The following is a 20,331-nucleotide window of genomic DNA, read 5'->3' as shown; positions in this document are numbered from 1 at the left end:
GTCACAAGTAAGCTTACGTTAATACTGCAATGATGTTACTGTGAAAATCCATTTGTCGCCACTCTCCAGCGCCTGTTCAGATGCACAGAGGGAGAATTAAGCACTGCCAGTTCACCCTAACCAGCATGTCTTTCGGACTGTGGGAGGAAACCCACACAGACATGGGGAGAACGCGCAAACTCTGCACAGTGACCCAAACCGGGAATTGAACCCAGGTCCCTGGCATTATGAGGCAGCAACGCTGACCACTGTGGCACATGCCAGTCCATTGTGCATCATTGCAAAAATACAGTGCTCAATTATAAATCTACTCAGAGAGGGTTTTGTGAGAAATGGGACTGGCTGACAATATCTCAAGAGCATAATGACCATCTTCCATATCGTAAAGAATGGTGCAGGATAAAACGTACATTGAGTTTTCTCTAATACACGATGTCTGGATGTGTCAGCCACAGGAACGACACTGAAACTTGGAATCTCCTATTCATGATGGCTTAATGTAACAGTTGATGCACACATTCAGCCACTCAGATTCAGGAATCCAAGAGCAAAAGTCTCTAATAGTTTTTGGTTTAGTACATCCACAGCGGGCACAGGCTCACAAATCATATGGGGCAGGTTCAATTCTCAGACAGCAAATGTAAAAATTTAAACAAAGATCTTGTGCTGTCATTTTGGATGTCTAGTCCAAAGAGTAACATGCAGCGGGCTGGTAACAGATCTCCCATCACCCAAAAAACGCACAATATTTGTATGGGTGGAGGTGAGGAAGTATAAATGTATTTTAGACAGCCAAACTGTCCCTTACAACAGTGTTCTTTACACTGACCTGGCTTTCTCGCTGGCATCAGTCCGATGTACATTTGAAAGCTGGCCGAGACAGAAACGATCTCCTCCTGAAGGATCCACATAACCATCAACTGTCACTATTGGACAGCTAGAGGGAACTTTGAACATCTCTCCCACCTGCACGTCCATCTCAAAGTACGTGATTGAACACCAGAACTCAGGGCCTGCAGAGGAGCAAACACGAGAGGAAGTGGATAGACAGAGCAAGGAAGATGTGAGGAAACTAATTGGAAAAGGGAAAAAAAACAATCACAACACAGCTGACAAATACAAACACTGGTACGTTTGCTACACACTGAGAACTGTGCATCATATTGTAACAACAATATAGAGCCACTGGAAATGATACCAGAACTGACTGGATATCCTCGGCAGTATAATTTGAATAGGCTACAAACACTTCTCTAAAATAAAGCTCTTCAAGACACTGAAGAGACAGGAGAGGGTGGACATAGAGAAAATATTTCCACTTCCGTGGGGAAACCAGAACTATGGATAATAAATACAAGATAGCAATTAAAAATCTAATAGAGAATTCAGGAGACACTTCTTTACCCAGAGTGGTGAGAATGTGAAATTTCTGAGCACATGGAGCAGCTCAAACCAATAGCACAGATATAGTTTAAAACAAAGCTTGTTAAGTACAGAAGGGAAAAAGGAATAGAAGAACATGTTGATGGGGTTAATTCAAAAAGGGATTGGGAGGAGGCTCATGTGAAGCATAAACAAGAACAGACAGCAGTCGATCCAGATGCTTGTGTTGTTTACACAACTTAATTCTATGCATGTTTGGAAAGTTAGTTACCTGGATGATTGGAAATTGGCTGTTGATACGATGCACCATTGTGATGTGATGACCCTAGAGGCACAAGTTAACTGTTATAAAGTTCAGCAATATGAAAGTATCAATACCACTAATTTTAATAGGCATTCTCAAAAGGTATATTACAGTTCATTCAGCCTGAAATTCATATAAATTCAATAACTCCCAACAGAACTGATAAGCTCCCGGTGAGAGTGAATGATATGGAAGTGAATTTGAAGTAAATGATAACAACTGATTATCTAACACCCCCCCCGCCCCGCCATTTACAGATCTGGAAATTCTTCTCTGCACAGTATGACTGTGGTCATGGGCTTTTACCCGACACCTCCCTCATCAGTACAACCGCAAAACCTCAGCACGAGGGAAGTATCGTCTTCCTCAGGGGAATTCCCTGCCTACTTTACTCACAGCTACTGGCTTTCAGCTCTAACACTGCTCATCTCTGCAGGTGTACTGCTGAAACCTCATCCATGACTTCGCCTCCAAACTTGACTCCTGCAATGCTCTGCTGGCAAGCCTCCAGAAATATCAATTCATCGAAAATTCTTGTACCCTTATTCTATCCTCCTTCCAGTTCGAATCATACACCGCCCCTCTCCTTCCTGACCTTACACTGGTTTATGGCGTCAATAACACTCAGTGCTAGCAGGACCCAGCTAAATCAGAAAGGTTGCGGCTTCAAGTCCCAAATCAAGATTTGAACACACAATTCAGTGTAGTATGGGGACATGCACTAAATTGTTAAAGGTATTGTCTTTAGCTGAGACATTAACCAAGGTTCAGATTTCCCTCTCAGGTGGACTTAAAGGATTCAAAGATGTGCAGGTTAGGGTGGATTGGCCATGCTAAGTTGACCCTTAGTGTCCAAAGATGTGCAGGTTAGGGTGGATTGGCTGTGCTAAATGTACAGGGTTATAGGGATAAAGTAGAGGGGAGGGCTTGGGTGTGATGCTCTCTTCAGAGAGTCAGTGCAGACCTGATGGGCCAAATGATCTCTTTCTTCAGAGTAGGGATTATTATGGTTCTACAAATTCCATGGCATTATTTTGAAATGGAGTAGTAGGAGTTGTCGTCAATGTCCTGACAAATATTTATACCTCAACGACAATCATAAAAGCAGATTAACTGGTCAATTTATGATTTGCGTTTGTGAGATCTTGCTGTGCACCAACTGTTTGCCATGATTCCAACATTACAACTACAATGACACTTCAAAAACTCATTCACATTATCTGGGATAACCTGAGTAAGAGGTCTCACAACACCAGGTTGAAGTGCAGCAGGTTTATTTGGTTGCATGAGCTTTTGCTGCGCTGCCTTTTCATCAGTTAAGTGGAGAGGTAGGTTTCACAAACACAGTATATATAGATAGAGGCACAACTGAAAGATAATGGTTGGAATGCGAGTCTTTTCAGGTGACCAAGTCTTTACAGATACAGACAGTGCAAGTGGAGAGAGGAATAATCACAGGATAGTAACCTGAGGCAATGAAAAGCATTACATAACGTGTACAACAGATTGGAAGAAATAGGTAGTATGAAATAGGAAGGTAAGAGGGCTATAAATTAGAGGACAAGTTCTAATGAAGGGTCATCACAAGCTGAAATGTTAATACTGCCTGACCTGCTGTGGGTTACAGTTATCTCACTGGTACGTAGACCAAATTTCTTTTTTATAGGATCATGAAAAAGTGCAGAAATAGGCCATTCAACTCATCATGTCTGTGCTAGCCCAAAAAAAGGGAACAATAAACCAGCTGCTCATTTTAATCCTGCTTTCCAGCACTTGGTGCGTAATCTTGCAGGTTACAGCACCTCAGATACAGATCCAGGGATCTGAAGTGTTTCAGCTTCAACCACTGACTTAAGCAGCAAATTCCAGATAGCCACCACACAGGTTTTCTCTCTGGTCCCCTCTAATCCTCCTACTGATCAGTTCAATCTATACCCCCTCAGCTAGAGAATCAAGTTTCCCTGTCTATCCTATCTCAACCCCTCATAATTTTGTACAGCTCAGTGAGGTCGCCCCTCAGCCTCCTCTGTTCTAAGGAAGACAACCCTGCCCTATCCAATCGTTCCTCATTGCTGAAATTTCCAAACTCTGGCAAAATTCTTTGACTGGGATAATTGAGTTGCATTGGTAATAAAAATGCTATCCATTTCATTTGTAAGGTTACCACACCCTTTATTGCAAATCTGCCCATTTTCCCAATGCAACTGCAATGAAGATAAAAAAACAACACTTGTGCAAATGTATTTCCATGATTTTAAAAAGACAGGTCAAAGCTTACTCACCATTATGTGGTGTGCGTGGTTGTGAAGATGAGGCAGTGTGACGCAAGAGAAATGGTATCACAGCTGTTTGCGATGGCTGACCTGAGGATCAAACAATCGTGCACACTGAGCAGTGAGGTTTTGTAAAACAACTTATCAACTTAATGTGCACTCTGGACAGATAACTCACAGAACATACTAATTTAACGATTCTAGTGCTTTTGATTTCTCTTTACAATGGAATCATATTAATTGTGAAACCTCCCTGCCAAATAGCTAGTCAATGCACCTGCAGCTATTAAACCGGGCTGACCTTAAAGCAATGGTCAATTTGGTTCCTTTAGTCAACCTAATGATTGGGATTCCAGTCCACATCAATCCCCAAATTTCAGTGAACTGTAATCAGTTGATAACCAAGTGGAGACAAAGCAGATAGATTCTGCAAAGGAAAATGTCGGGGTCGACTGGTACAAAAATCAAAGACAGATTTATAATTAATATCTTCACACGACAAAATGGCAATCGTACGCAACAACAGAAACTATGAAGAATTAGTCTACATGAAAACATAACTACGAGTTACTGATAAGCAGTGAGGCTTTTGACTGTCCAGTGGTGTGCCACAGGGATTGATGCTGGGTCCCCTGCTGTTTGTAGTGTACACAGTGATCTAGACATAGGCACAGGTTCACAGTGCAGGTTCAATTTTTGGAGGTTTAGATGGAGTAATCTAGTTGTGAATGAGTAGGGTCAATTCACAGATGACACAAAATTGGTGGTGTGATAAATAGTGAGGAAGAAAGCCTTAGATTTCAGGATGGGCTGGTCAGAGGGGCAGAACAGTGGCAAATGGCATTTAACCTTGAAAAACGTGAGTGATGTGTTTTGGGAGAACTGGCAAGGCAAGAGAATGCACAACCAACAGTAGGACACTAGAAAGTAGAGGACCAGAGGGACGTTAGGGGTGCATATTCAAAGATCCCTGAAGGAAGCAGGAGACATAAGGTGCTTAAGAAGGTATATGGATACTCACCTTTATTAACCAAGTCATAGCGTCTCAGAGTAGGGAGGTTATGATGGAGCTGTAGAAAACGCCTGTTAGAATAGTGTGGGTGCAATTCTGGTTGCTACACGATAAAAAGGGTGTGATTGCACCAGAGAGGGTGCAGAAGAGATTCACCGGGATGTTACCTGGGCTGGACTGCTTAGGTTATGAACAGAGACTGGGGTTGTTTCCCTGAGAGTACAGAAGTATTGGCAAGGGCACTGACTGAGGTATACAAAACTGTGACAGACAGATAGGAAGAAACTTTTCCCCTTTGCAGAAGGGTTAATAATCAGGGGGCATAGATTTAAGGTTAGAGGTAGCAAATATAGAGGGGATTTCAGGATTTTCACCTAGAGGGTGGTGAGAACCTAGAAATCATTGTCTGAAAGGGTGGTGGGAGCAACATTGAAGAAGCATTTAGCTGAGGTGTGAGGCCTTACACAAGGCTATGGACCAAGTGCTGGAAAATGGAATTAGAATAGATAGGTGCATAATGACTGGTGCAGACACAACAGAAGTGCTGGAAAACTCGGAGTCTAGTTGCACACAGTTTATATGGAGCTGCATTCACATCAAAATGCAATTGTGTCAGAGGGAGTGACTGTGAAAATGGTGTTTGTAATGAGTTTCTGGATTTGTAAAACCCAATTATATCGTGCTCCAAACTGGCCCCGTATCTGGATTTTCACACACACAGCATGACATACTCACAGTAATGGCTGGGGTGATGGAGTGGTGGTTGGTGATGCCCATGTCCGTTCTGCTGGGGGACGATGCTTGGCGTATAAGCTGCTGTGCTACTGCCTGTCCAAGTTGCTGTGGTATCTGTGGAAGAGGAAAATATCTCAGACGGTTGCAACCGAACATGATTTCTTCAAAACGTATTGATTATTTCATAAAACAACCAAGAAAGCAAAGACTTTATGAGTTTCATCTAATTCTTTCACAGGATGTAGTCATTGTTGACAAAAGCAGCATTTGTCGCCCGTCTCCAATTACATGAGCTGCCTTGACCATGCTGCACCCCACATGGAGTAGGGAGTGCTGTTAGCAAGAGGATTTTGATCCAGCAGCAATGAAAATACGGTAATAGATTTCTAAGCAAGGTTGGTGTGTGACTTGGACTGAGTCTTGCAGGCGATGGCATTTCCATGCATCTGCTGTCCTGGTCCCTCTGGATAATGGAGATCACAGATTTGGAAGATGCTGTCAAAGAATCTTTGGTGAGTTGTTGTCGTCGTCGTTCATTTTTCACATTGTTAATACAACTGTTACTGAGTGCTGTAGGGGAGGGAGCACATGTTTAAGCTGATGGCTAGGATGCCAGTCAAGTGGACTGCTTTGGCCTGGATGGTGCCGAGCTTCGAGTCTTGTTGTGGCTACACTCATCCCAACAGGTGGACAGTATTCCCATGTACTCCTGACTTGTGCCTTGTAGACAGGACAGTCTTTGAGTCAGGAGGTGAGTTACTTGCTGCAGAATTCCCAGTCTCTAACCTGCTCTTAGTGCCACATGTGGCTATTCAGTCCATTGAATCAAGTTAAAATACTGAGAATGCTAGAATTTTAAACAGAAACAGAAATGCTGGTACTACAAGCAGCATTTGTGGAAAGAAACTGAGCTAACATTTTACCTCAATGGTCTACTCAATGACTCGCTGCTGCTGCAAGTTTGTTTTCTGCATTCTTCCATGAACACATCCAAATCGCTTCGAACATCAACACTTACAAGTCTTACTCCTTCTAAACAATATTTTGCTTTCCCAGTCTTGCCAAAATGAATAACTTCAAACATCCCTGCATTACATTCCATCTGCCATCATGTTGTTCACTCACTCAACTTGCTTATACTTCTTTACTGTGCCTTCCCCACAGCTTACCTTTCCACCTAGTTTGGAATTATAGTGGCAAACTTGAGGACAACACTCTGCCTCTTCCTTTAAGTCATTAACATAGAACGTAAATAGCTGAGGCCCCAGCACGGATCCTCTTCATGAGTTTTTCACCAACAACTCCAACTGTATACACCCCAGTGTACTTCATCAGCCAATCTGGTTTCTCCCAAGAACACTTAAGGACTGGAACAATCTGCTATAAACTTTAATCTCCATGCCCTCTAAGAGTTAATTTCAGGAAAATCTGTTGTTAATTAACACAACCATTGACTGCGCTCACAGTGTACCTTAGTGAAAATTCCCAGGTGGAAGACTATGAAGGGAAACTTTACTAGCTTTTTAGTTGCATGGTAATTTCATATTTCAATGTGCCCAACAAATTTATGGCCACTTACTCTGGTATGACTGTTTTGGTGGCGGATATCCGTTTTGTTGAGATGGATGAGGAGGGACAGGAGGTGGTGGTGTTGGAGGAGGTGCCATCTGCTGAAGCGGTGTGGCAATCTGTAACAATCCTTCATTATGATTCATAGCAATGAGAGAATTGCTGGCAGCTGAGAGAGAGGGAGAGAAAAATTTATTACATTTATATTTACTTTATGAATGTTAAAGCAATTCTTCACTTGAGATACTTAAAACGTGTTCTACCCATTCACACAGGAGGAAAACAGGGAGGATTGAGAGAGACCGACACAGACACACATGCAGCATGGTAAGTAGGGCACACATGGGACAGCGATGTAGGGAGAAGAGACAGAGTTCTAGTTCCCGTGCACCATTCCAAGGCATTGGAGCCGTTTCTTCCTTAGGAACAAAGCGTAATGAAATGTCCGGTAAGATACATCCCAGGATACTTTGGGAGGCAAGGGATGAGATTGCAGAGCCTTTAGCTTTGATCTTTGGGTCCTCACTGTCCACGGGGATTGTACCAGAGGACTGCAGAGTGGCAAATGTTGTTCCTCTCTTCAAGAAGGGAAATAGAAATGACCCTGGAAATTATAGGCCAGTTAGTTTTACTTCAGTGATCGGTAAGTTAATGGAAAGGGTCCTGAGAGATAGGATTTATGACCATTTGGAAAGATGCAGCTTAATTCGGGATAGTTAGCACGGTTTCATGAGGGGTAGGTCCTGCCTCACAAATTTGATTGAATTCTTTGAGGAGGTAACTAAGTGTGTGGACGAAGGCAGAGCAGTTGATGTTGTACACATGGATTTTAGTAAGGCATTTGATAAGGTTTCCCAAGGTAGAGTCATGAAGAAAGTAAAGAGGTGTGGGATAGAAGGACATTTGGCCGATTGCATAAGTAACTGGCTGTCTCATAGGAGACAGAGGGTGGTGGTGGAAGGAAAATTTTCAGACTGGAGGCCAGTTACCAGTGGTACACCACAGAGGTCAGTGCTGGGTCCTCTGCTATTTGTGATTTTTATCAATAACTTGGAAGAAGGGGATGAAGGGTGGGTTAGTAAATTTACTGATGACATCAAGATTGGTGGAGTAGTGGATGAGTGGAGGCCTCTTGTAGGCTGCAAAGAAACATTGATAGGGTGCAGAGCTGGACCGAAAAGTGGCAGCTGGAGTTTAACTCTGATAAGTGAGAGGTGATTCATTTTGGTAGGACAAACTTGAATGCGGATTACAGGGTCAACGACAGGGTTCTGAGGAATATGGAGGAAGAGAGCGATCTTGGGGTTCATATCCACAGATCTCTGAAGGTTGCTACTCAAGTGGATAGAGCCATGAAGAAAGCTTGTAGTGTGTGAGCATTTATTAACAGAGGGTTTGAGTTTCAGAGCCGTGGGGTTATGCTGTAACTATACCGGACCTTGGTGAGACCACATTTGGAATATTGTGCGCGGTTCTGGTCACCTCACTATAAGAAGGGTGTGGAAGCATTGGAGAGAGTGCAGTGGAGAATTACCAGGATGCTGCCTGGTTTGGAGGGTAGGTCTTATGAGGAAAGGTTGAGGGAGCTGGGGCTTTTCTCTTTAGAGCGGAGGAGGATGAGGGGCGACTTAATAGAGGTTTATAAGATGATGAGGGGGATTGATAGAGTGGACGTGCAGAGACTATTTCCTCGGGTGGATGTAGCTGTTACCAGAGGGCATAACTATAAAGGAGATATAGGAAAGATGTCTGAGGTAGATTCTTCACTCAGAGAGTGGTTGGGGTGTGGAATGCACTGCCTGCTGTGATAGTGCAGTCGGACACTTTAGAAACTTTCAAGTGGTTACTGGATAGATACATGGAGCACACCGGAATGATAGAGAATGGGATAGCTTGATCTTGGGTTTGGACGTAGCTCGGCACAACATCGAGGGCCGAAGCGTACTGTGCTGTATTGTTCTATGTTCTATACGCAGGCTGAAGTCTGGACTGAACATTTTCACTATTTCCCAAATCCCATTTCCATTAATTGTAATGGTGCAAATGTACAGAACCTAACCAACTGTAATCCAGCACAAACAAGCTGCCAGAAAGTCCTCTGACAGTCAGCACTGAACAGGACATTCTCCAGATCCTCAGGTACCTTAATCATAGGCACACTCAGTGGAAATTCGCAGCAGCTTTTCAGAAGTGGTGCAAAATACCAAGTTAACACAAGCTTAACAAAGCCTATAAACAGCAGTTTGAAGGGGTGCGACTGTGCCATTAGCACTACAGAAAAACTGTCTGATACTTATTGATATGGTTGTGTGTTTGATTAAACACAGTGTACTCACGTGGAGGAGTCATTGGGATGTTGGGATAACTGTGCACAGTTGCTCTGGATGTCTCTCCTAAGGGAAGTATTGGTGGTGGCAGAGATTGGGAGTAGGTCTCAGAAGGTGGTTGTGTACCAGTTGAATGTTTGACTGGCTGAAGCCCATGCTCTTCAGGATGTGGCATAACCTGTGGCCCATCCAATTGCACACACTCGTGGACAAATTCATCCTTCACCAGACGAGTGGGCGGAGCTGTCACATACATACAAGAGAACAACCACTTAGTGACAAGATTATCAAAGGCAGAAGGAAACAGTCCAAGGACTCAGGACGTGTAAAAAATTGGGCTGTGTCACAATTTAAAAGATAACAGATGATTAGCATTTTTAAAAGTGGCTGATGGCTTTATAATAGTCGTCATTGGCCTACTACTGATTTCATTATAATCCATATCTACAACGGTCGCACTCTGTATTTAATGAATCATCTTCCGCTATTTGTGCCCCCTCCAGCATGTCTTCACCTCCTCTTCACTCTCAGCATTACAAAGCAACCTTCCCCTCTGTGACAAGCTGCCTACTCCACAATCACCGAGTTCTCCTCTCGCAGCTTTCCTTTCAATGCAGGCCTCCCTATTTCCTTTCTCTGCCCTCACTAACCCAAGCCCCAATCATTCCTCCCTGGTGAGGAAGCACTCCACGTGCACTTGTTTCAATCCAGTGTTCAGTATTCACTGTTCACAAAATGTTCTGCTCTACACTGAGTAAACCAAATGCAGATTGAGTGACCACTTTGCAGACCATCTCTGCTCAGTCCACCTTTTGGATCACCTATATCTAATTCTCCATTTTAATTCCACTTTGACCTTTCTGCCCTTGGCCTCTTGCAGCGATCCAACCTTGTTTCCAAGGTCTCTGTGCTCTCACCCATTCTTATCATCTCTTCCAACCCACAAATCTGATGATGCACACTCTACTAATTCTGGCTTCAGCCTCCTGGGTTTTCACCGCTCCACCACTAATGATGTGGAGATGCCGACGTTGGACTGGGGTAAGCACTACTAATGGCCAGGTCTTCATGTGTCCATGCTTGGAGTCTGCCTCTTTTTCCTCTTAAGAAACCTAGATCCACTACAGTTCACCTATTGCTGCAACAGGTCCATTGAAGACGCCATCTCCCTGGCCCTACACTCAACTCTGGATAACAAAGACATGTGTGTCAGATTCCTATTTATTCAATACAGCTCAGCCTTCAACACCATTATTCCTACAAAACTCATCTCCAAACATTGTGGCCTGGGGCTTGGCTCCTCCCTCTGCAACTAGATCCGACCATATTCAGTAAGGATTGGCAACAACACCTCCACCATGATCATCTTCAACACCAGTGCCCCACAAAGCTGTGTTCTCAGCCCCCTAATATATTCCCTATACAGCTCTGACTGTGTGGCCAAATTCCCCTCCAATTCCATTTTCAAGTTTGCTGATGACCCACCACTGTAGTGGATCAGATCTCAAACAATGATAAGACGGAGTACAGGAATGAGAGAGAGAACCTGGTGAACTGGTGCAGCAACAATAATCTCTCCCTCAATGTCAACAAAACAAAGGAGATAGTCACTGACATTAGGAAGCGCATGGAGGACATGCCCCTGTCTACATCAATAGGGATCAAATGGAAATGGTCACAAGCTTCAAGGTGTCCAGATCACCAATAACCTGTCCTGGTCCTTCCACATTGCCGCTATAGTTACGAAAGCCCATCAACGCCTCTACTTTATCAGGAAGCGAAGGAAATTTGCTATGTCCGCTACAACTCTCACCAACTTTTACAGATCCTCCACAAAAAGTATTTTTTCTGCTTGTATCACAGTTTGGTATGGTTCCTACTCTGTCCAATAAGGGTCGTGAACAAAGCCCAGTCCATCACACAAACAAGCCTCCCGTCCATTGACACACTCTACACTTTGTGCTTCCTTGGAAAAGCAGCCAGTATAATCAAGGATGCCACACACCCCAGATATACTCTCTTCCATCAGGAAAAAGTTACAAAAGTCTGAGGACGTCTAACAACCGACTCAAGAACAGCTTCTTCCTTGCTGCTGTCAGACTTTTGAATGGACCTACCTCGCATTAAGTTGATCTTTCTCTACACCCTCGCTATGACTGTAACACTATATTCTGCACCCTCTCCTTTCCTTCTCGATGAACAGTATGCTCTGTCTGTATAACGCACAAGAAACAATACTTTTCACTGTATACTAATACACGTGACAATAATAAACCAACCAAATTAAATCAAAGAAACTCCATAGCGCACAGCTGTTTGATCAAGCTTTTGTCCATCTACTGTAATGTTGCCTTCTGTGACTTGCTGCCATAACACTCCTATGAATCATCCTTGGGACATTGCATTACATTAAAAGTACGATATGATTACAAGTTCTTGTTGATATTCAACCAATTCTGGTTAGCAATACTGATTATTGCAGTCTGTATTCTTTCATCTGGTTAAATAGAAATCCATCGAAAGAACAATACAGAGACAGGTTATTCTACACAAATTGCCAGCCTTTATTTACCCTCTGCATTGTCATGAATGAATGTTTACTCAGCATTATTGGAGAGGTGGCAGTGTAGTGGTAATGTCACTAGGCTAGTAATCCAGAGGCCCAGGATAATACTCTGCGGAAATGAGCTGAAATCCTACCACTGCAGCTGGTGGAATTTAAATTCAATTCATTAAATCTGGAACTGAAAGCTAATCTCAGGTGATGGTGCCATGAAATTGTCATCAATTGTAAAAAACCTACCTGGTTCACTAATGTCCTTTAGAGAAGGAGAATCTGCCATTCTTACCTGGTCTGGTCCCAGACCCACAGCAGTGTGGGTGATTCTTAACTGCCCTCTGAAATGGCCAAGTAAGCCACCAAGTTCAAGGGCAATTAGGGGTGGGCAGCTTTGCCAGCGATGCCACATTCCATCATATTTTTTTAAATCCACAGTGCTCTGCACAGTTATTTCACTGTCAGCAAAGACATAGCATAAACCTTAGTACAGCAGTAGGGTTTTCTCTTGTAAGCAAGGACACAGTTAACAAACATTTTCAGATTCACTTCAGTAATTTAAAATGCTAACCTGTGTTCTGGAGACTAAGACCTGCAAAACAGAAAAACAAATATTTAGTATTTGCTGGAGGAAGAGAAAACAGCAGTAAGGAGAGTAGTGTGTGCCTCCAGTCATCCAACATCACTTGTGGGCAATTACAGAGCAGTACTCTTCTGAGGCATGAAAAGACAGTCAATGGCCTATCCACCACCCCAGACTTCAGAGAGATTAAAAAGGATAAAATGACTGAACTGAAAGCCAATCTCTGAGTGGGGCAGAATAAAAGTTCAAAAGTGTGAAGAAGGGGGATAAGATTAGTGAGATTTTTAACCAGTAGACATTAGAGGCACTGACAGAGATGGCAGCATTCAGTTAAATGACTTTAAAAATAAGCTAACAAGAAGCAATTTACACAAGATACAGTAATTAGTTCAAATAAGTGATCATGATTTTAGAACATGTTGAAATTTTAAATGTGTAATAATTGATTTTCAGGAATATTATCAGGAACCCGGGTTCGATTCCCGGCTGGGATCACTGTCTATGTGGAATCTGCATGTTGTCCCCATGTCTCCCACAGTCTAAAAGATGTGCTGTTAGGTTGATTGGCCATGCTAACTTGCCGTTTGGTGTTGGGGGGGAGTAGCTGGGTCAATATGTGGGGTTATGGGGATAGGGCCTGGATGGGAGTGTTGTCGGCATACCCGATAGGCCGAACGGCCTCCTCCTACATTGTTAGGATCCTATGGATTCAATGGGCTTGGAAAACTCCAATCCTTTCCTGGGGTCTAGCACCATGCATTTCTAAACAAGCCATGTCTCTAGCTATCCATTTCACTCTTAGGTCAATATCTCAGCAATAGGGGGGTCCATCATTAACTGGGAAGTTCCTTCACTCCACCAATTCAGCAAGGATTTCACTTGACATTCATCAGGATCCTTTACAATCTTCAACATTTGGTTCAGCCTCTCTCAGGAACTAAAACCTTCAGTCTTACGTTACCTCTACAAGTTTTTGTGAAATGTTTGCTTGCTGGTGTCTGGTCTTCTCAGCCAATTTTCACTCTCGCAGAACGCGACATTAATGACCTGAAATGTATCCCCAGATGCTTCCTTTCCAAATGCAGGGACACACTGGAGGCATCTGAAACATTTCCAGGTATTTTAGTTTAGGTGCATTGGCTGTGCTAAATTCTCCTTCAGTGTCCCTGAACAGGTGCCCGAGTGTGGCCACCAGGGGATTTTCACAGTAAGTTCATTACAGTATTAATGTCAGCCGAATTGTGACAACAATAAATAAACTAACTTTATGGGATGGGAACAAACAAGGTTAACTGTTTGAAAACTCTGGCGTTTTTCTGTTCATCAGGAATTCAGCTACAATTAATACAGACTTCACCACTCACCAATCCCAGGTGATACAACCCTCTCGTAATGGTACGGGTTGACACAGACACTGTCGTACTTTAAGTCAAATGCAAACTGGCAGAACTTGGCATGTTTCAGCTCATTCTTGTGTAAATCTGGCCATCGCCACAGTCGGGCATAAATGACATGGGGGAAGCCTTTCCTTCCAGCAACCTGAAATACAAGCACAATTAGAATGCTCTCAATTCCCAACGGTAGCGAACCAATATATTTTAATACACTTATTCAAAGGCTAAACCATCCTCTTCAACAGGGAAATACCCAGCACCTTCAACATAAACTTGCATTAAGCTTGTGTTATGTTGACAGTTTGTTTATTGTGGCTCCCCACTACTAAACATGTGAAAATTATTATATTTATTGTCTGCCTAATTGTCTTCAATATCTACAGGCCTGAATGGATCCTTCAGTGGAGTAAAGACAAAAAAAATTGAACTTTGAAGCATTGGATCCCATCTTCAAAAGTTCCTAAAGTGTTCTTCAATCAATCGATTATTGAGAAGCAAAATGTCAGAGGTGCCATCCTTCCCAGAACAACATTACAGAGGATTATCTGGGTCTTGAAAAAGTTATCCAATTATTCCCACTCCTCTGCTCTATCCATGTACACCAGCAACTTCCTTTCTTTTCCAAGTACATATCCAATTCTCCCAATTCAACCAGACTGCAAGTGATGCATTATGTAAATATCAGCACGGACTAAGGAAATGAACATATTACCGATTCCCTGCTCTTTAAATAAAATCACAGGATCGCTTGCATCTAACCTAAAAACGGAAATGTGATTGGATTTAAGACATCAAGTTGAACAGTTGTGACGATACTGTGCCTTTAGGAAGTGCACTTTAATCATGTTTCTCTGCAGATTTTTCAAGCTGGTTTCTGCATTTTATTGGTGCCATGTTGTCTGTATCTGGTGTCGTCTAATTGTTACTGAAGCAATGTATTGGATATCATGCTGATTTTAATCTGGATGAATGCGCTGTTGTGTTGGGGATTGCTGAGCACCTTGACTGGGGGAATGATCGATAGGTCAGGTGATGTGCCTGTAGACAGGTTTGAATTTCATTTCTCAGTTGCTGCTAGAAGCTGGTGGAAGAATGCAAAGTCTCTCTCTCTCTCTCTCTCTCTCGAGGCCTTTTGAAAATTCAAGGGCTAGCAAGCCTCAGAGATTTGATCCAACATGCAGAGGACCAATTCACAGCGGCTTTAAAAGCTCCAAAGCCAACATCAAATCAGCATACTGGCTTTAGTGCTAAGTTAGTCTAAAGAAGGGTCCATTCTGTGGGATGCTGTTTGACTTAGAGAATCCGAGACAGTTCGTTGTTCAGAGTATACAACCACAACCTTTGTGCTAACTATGACTCCAACCGGTGGAGAATTTCCCCCAACTCCTATTCACTCCGTTCTGCTTGGGCTCCCTAATGCTGCCCTGATGTCAAGGGCAGTCACTCTCACCTTACCTCTGGAGTTCAGCTCTTTTGTCCATGCTTGGACCAAGGTTGTAAGGGGTCAGGAACAGGGTGGCCTTGGTGGAACACAAACTGAGGGTCAGTCAGCAGATTATTACTGAGTAAGTGCCATTTGTACCACTGTCCAAAACATCTTCCATCACTTTGTTGATAATCGAGAGTAGACTGATGGGATGATATTTGGCAAGGTTGTATTTGCCCTACATTTTATTGGCAGGACACACTGGAACAATTTTCAACATTGTTGGGTAGATGTCAGTGGTTAGTGTTGCAGTTGTAGTGGAACATTTTGGCTAGGAATGTGGCTATTTCGAGCACAGAGCTTCAGCACTATTGCCAGAACATTGTCAGGGCTCATAACCTTTGCAGAAATGCCTTCAGGAATTTCTTGAAATCACATGCAGTGTATCAGATTAGCTGGAGACTCACATCTGTGATGATGGGAACCTTAGGAAGAGACCAAGATGGATCATCCACTCAGTACTTCTGGTTTAAGATGGCTGCAGATACATCAGTCCTGTCCTTTGCGCTGATGTGGATTTACTTAGCTCTGTCTATCGCTTGGTGCTTCTTGGCATGCAAGTAGTCCTATATTGCAGTTTCACCAGGTCATTGTGGTGCTGCTCCTGTGGCATGCCCTCCTGGACTCTCCCATTACCACAGGGTTAAGAGCAGGACACTTAGAAAATCATAATATGTTCAGGCAGAGTAAACATGCCTTTGTGAGAGAGAAATGGGGTTTAACCAAGTCTTTTTGCTGAGTTGAGTTTTTTAAGGAAGTAACAAGAACAGCGGTTAAAAGGCTCCATATCAAAGGTTACCACACAAAATGACACAGTGCAAAGGTAAGATATTAATATGGTTAAAGGATTGGTTCACTAAGAGGAAGCAGGGATAAATGATCTTTTTCATGTTGGCAAGCAGTGACAAGTTGAGTGCCATCAGGATCAGTGCTAGGACCTCAGTTATTTAAAATTATATCAATGATTTGGTCGAAGGGATGAGTTGATGTCAAACAGATTGGAGTAAATTTTGGAGGTATAGCCAATGACATTCATTTATGGGACATGGATGTTGCTGGCTAGACTAGCATTTATCCATCCCTAATTGCCCTCAAGAAGGCGGTGGTAAGTCACTTTCTTGAACTGCTGCACTCTGAGGTGCAGTATATCCACAGTGCTGTTAGAGTGTTGTAAATTATTTCATTTTTCTGACCCTTGTACAGCAAAATTTATTGGTCTTTATCCAAAACCTGTGAAATATTGCGGCTTTATTCACATTGTCTCTTCAATTTCAAACTTTGTCTATTTTAAAGCAATCTCACTAACAACTTGGGGTGGGGAGTGGTGTCTGGCCGAGGATCGTAACATATTTTTTTAAAAAAATGGTACTGGGGTAGATGATTGGGAATCAGGATTCTAAGAGAGAGGGACAATGTGATGGAGGAGTGTCAGGATAAAGCATGATTTGATAAAGAGTCACATCCACACTGCGATAGTGCTAGAAATCACAGCCAGCCTGCAATTCTCTGTCTTTGACCCCACAAACATTTTCCAAACTAAGCCAATCCAGTTGCTTCCAATTCCATCCATTCTTAATTGTTGAATGCCTTCTGGAAGACAATAGTTAAAATAAAAGCAATACGACTGAATGTGTACTCAGTTGCAGTACACTGACTAACGGGTGAAGGAGGAGCCAGAACACTTCCATCACCGATTGCAAACACATCCTTTCTGAAGGCACCATCACTCTTTATTTTAGATCCAGGTAACATATTTCTAAAAGTAAATAGCCTCTGGGAAAGAACATGCCTGAAGCTAAAAAAGGGAGATCTATTTAGCTTCTGGGAACTGCTCCTGACATCTATACTTTGTTTACACAAGACGAGTCAACTGTATGAAAACGTCAGCCTTCATCAGGGATTACATCAATAGGAAAAGGAAAAAGGAGGAACACAGTACTCAATCACTACATCAAGTTCACTCCATTCAAAATCTAGGTCGGTCACTAAGCCCATGTTCATTAAGGGCAGAGATGCCAGGGACAAGAAATGTCTCATTTATAACTTAATGACCAACATTCATATTCAAATCTGATGCAGAGTAAAGCAATTTCTGAACTGTGGCATCAAAGGTTAGGATACACCACACTCTAACGCAAACTCCCAGATCAGATACATCTTTCATTACGTAGAATTCACTATCACTGCATTCCGAGGTTAGATGTACAGCATAATTCCTTCGACCCTGCCTGCATAAAGTTTTTTATCCCAAACCTCAAAGCGCACCCTGGCTACGCTGATGTGGCACTTGGGTCTAGATCACTCAACATCTCATTACTGGTAGTTATTGCCAAGAGTTGTAAGAGTACCTGTGAATACAACAAATGGGATGGGAATGTAATAATGGATATGATGCCTCCCAAACTGACACAGAATCCTCACTGTCTCACAGCCTTGCAACATGGCACATCTCATCTAGAAGGACAGAAGGCTGACACAGGTAGGTACTTGAAACTGGTTTACTTACACTATGTACAACATATACAGGGTAGATTACTGAGTAGGCTCATCTCTCCCCAGTGCTGCCTGTTTGGTTTGATGTATTCTCCATTATGTGACTACTGATATATCGTAGTTTACTTCAGTCATTGACCCACCTACCAAGGAAAAGAAAAAAAGGAATCTGTGCCTCGCCTTGACTGCAAGATCTCAGAATCCCTACAGTGCAAAAAGGAGACCATCTGGCTCATCGAATCTGTACTGACTCTCCAATAGAGCATCTTACCCAGGCCTTATCCCTGTAACCCCACATATTTACCCTGCTAATCCCCTTAACCTACATATCTTGGGATACTAAAGAGCAATTTAGCATGGCCAATCCACCTAAGCTGCACATCTCTGGACTGTAGGAGCATCCAGAGGAAACTCACGCAGGCAGGAAGAGAACGTGCAAACTCCACAAGGCTGGAATCAAACCCAGCTCCCTAGCACTGTGATGCAGCAGTGTTATCTGTCCACTCTTGGGTATCATGATCTCACTATCCTTCTATTTGAAGGATATGCATAATGTTAAGTTTGAGGCAACAAAGTTCTTGAACTGATCACAGGTCAAGTTCACTGTCCATCTAGACATTTATGTTTTCAACACAAAGCTGTGAGGAGGATGCAGAGACTCTTCAGTCTGATTAGGACAAACCGAATGAGTGGGCAAATGTATGGAGATGTATGCAACGTGGTGTGGATAAATGTGAGATTATCCACTCTGGAAATAAAAGACAACCGATTATGATCTGAATAGATTCTGGACCATTTCTGGGGCACGCATTTAACCTCTGTCAATGTTAGATCAATATTCTGATATAACCAGCAAGCACCACTGTAGAAGCACTGTCACCTTAAAGGCTGCAGTATTACAATAAGGCGGCTCACCATTTGGGGCCTGGGTTCGATTCCTGACTTGGGTGAGCTGAATCCTCCTTCTGCACTGTAGGGTTTCTATGGTCTTCTGAAGGCAACCAGGAGTTGGAAATAAAGGTGACCTTGTTAGCCTCACCCACCTCTCAAGAATAATATTTAAAAATACGTTAGCCAATGATCAGTAACTAGCAGATTCTTCTTGTTTTCATTTAACTGAAATAAATCAATGTAATAAAGCTCTGCAATTGACAGTGGTGTCCATGGGTTACAGACAGGAAGGTTGGGATGGTTTTGCTTGCTCTCTAGCTGAGAAGCAGGAGGTGCACCAAACGTCAGGCAAGGACAGGAACAGGCTTGACCAAGGCCCCGCCATCAAACAGATTTTGTCATGCTCAGATTTCTGAAGGAACGGTCTTTTTGGAATGGAAATGAAAGGCAGCAGCGTTCCAAGAATCCAGACTCCTCTCAGAATAGCACATTTCAAAGCGGGGGCAGGGGGAGGCAAAATTAAGATTCTGTTTTTCTTAACTTCTCAAAATGTATTCAAACAAGAAACTAGAAGCACCTATAATGGTTTCAGCACTTTTAAAATTGCCAGAGAACACGCACACAGTAGCGGCAAACAAAGAAACTCAGGCAAAAGTTCCAACTAGTTTTGAGCAAATTGGTACGGCAAGAGTTAACAATAGCACTGGGGGGAGAAAGATCTCAGCTGATTATCTGAGTGCGTTAATGACATCAAAATTCAGGCCCTGGACATTCCTTTCGCCAGTCTCCACTCTGAAATATGACACTCACTCTTCATCTTCACTGACCCCGCTGACCCCGATCAGGGCTTTCTGTTTATTCCATTGTGGTGAAATGTCAAAACTTATCGAGTCACGCCGGCTGCACTGGCGCCACTGTGCAACATACACCGGCTCCGTCCCATCAGCACATTACATCCAGAGTACAAAACCCCCCACACAGACACTGCACCAAGCTGCTCCCACCATTCAGAGGCTTAATCTGACTAGCATATTTTATCGGGACACAGAACATATGGATACAGAAATCCACTTTCTGAATCAACTCTGAGCAGATCTTATCTTTGCCAGAGACATCATGTCGATAGAGTGTGTAGTCAGCTTAAAAATAAATAAAACACACAAAGACAATAATAAGAATAGCAAAGCCAAATGTCGAAGCTTTCAGAGCAGTTTGATGTTTGCAGTCTCCTGCTCCCTTTAATCTTTGTCTTTCCCGTCACACTCACCTCAGTGTCTCTTCCCTCTGCCCTCACCTGACCCCACGCTTTCCTCTCCCATGTCGC

At 43.0% G+C, this 20,331-nt stretch overlaps 1 protein-coding gene across 2 annotated transcripts in view; it reads right to left on the bottom strand.

Moving 5' to 3' along the window:
* Positions 1-20,331, bottom strand: part of smad10a (SMAD family member 10a) — a 71,903-nt gene that overhangs the window by 18,432 nt on the left and 33,140 nt on the right. For both annotated transcript variants that reach the window (XM_080182726.1, XM_080182727.1), the window contains 8 exons: positions 14,108-14,282; positions 12,732-12,752; positions 9,613-9,846; positions 7,287-7,445; positions 5,708-5,821; positions 3,970-4,050; positions 1,655-1,708; positions 830-1,013 (listed from right to left, as the gene is read on the bottom strand). In XM_080182726.1, the coding sequence (XP_080038852.1) occupies positions 830-1,013; positions 1,655-1,708; positions 3,970-4,050; positions 5,708-5,821; positions 7,287-7,445; positions 9,613-9,846; positions 12,732-12,752; positions 14,108-14,282 (1,022 nt within the window). The remainder of the gene's footprint in view (positions 1-829; positions 1,014-1,654; positions 1,709-3,969; positions 4,051-5,707; positions 5,822-7,286; positions 7,446-9,612; positions 9,847-12,731; positions 12,753-14,107; positions 14,283-20,331) is intronic.

The sequence above is a fragment of the Carcharhinus amblyrhynchos genome, unplaced genomic scaffold, assembly GCF_965287045.1.
Source record: "Carcharhinus amblyrhynchos unplaced genomic scaffold, sCarAmb.v2.hapA scaffold_85, whole genome shotgun sequence".
In the NCBI taxonomy this organism is placed as follows: Eukaryota; Metazoa; Chordata; class Chondrichthyes; order Carcharhiniformes; family Carcharhinidae; genus Carcharhinus; species Carcharhinus amblyrhynchos.
This window is presented reverse-complemented; position numbering and strand designations above follow the sequence as displayed.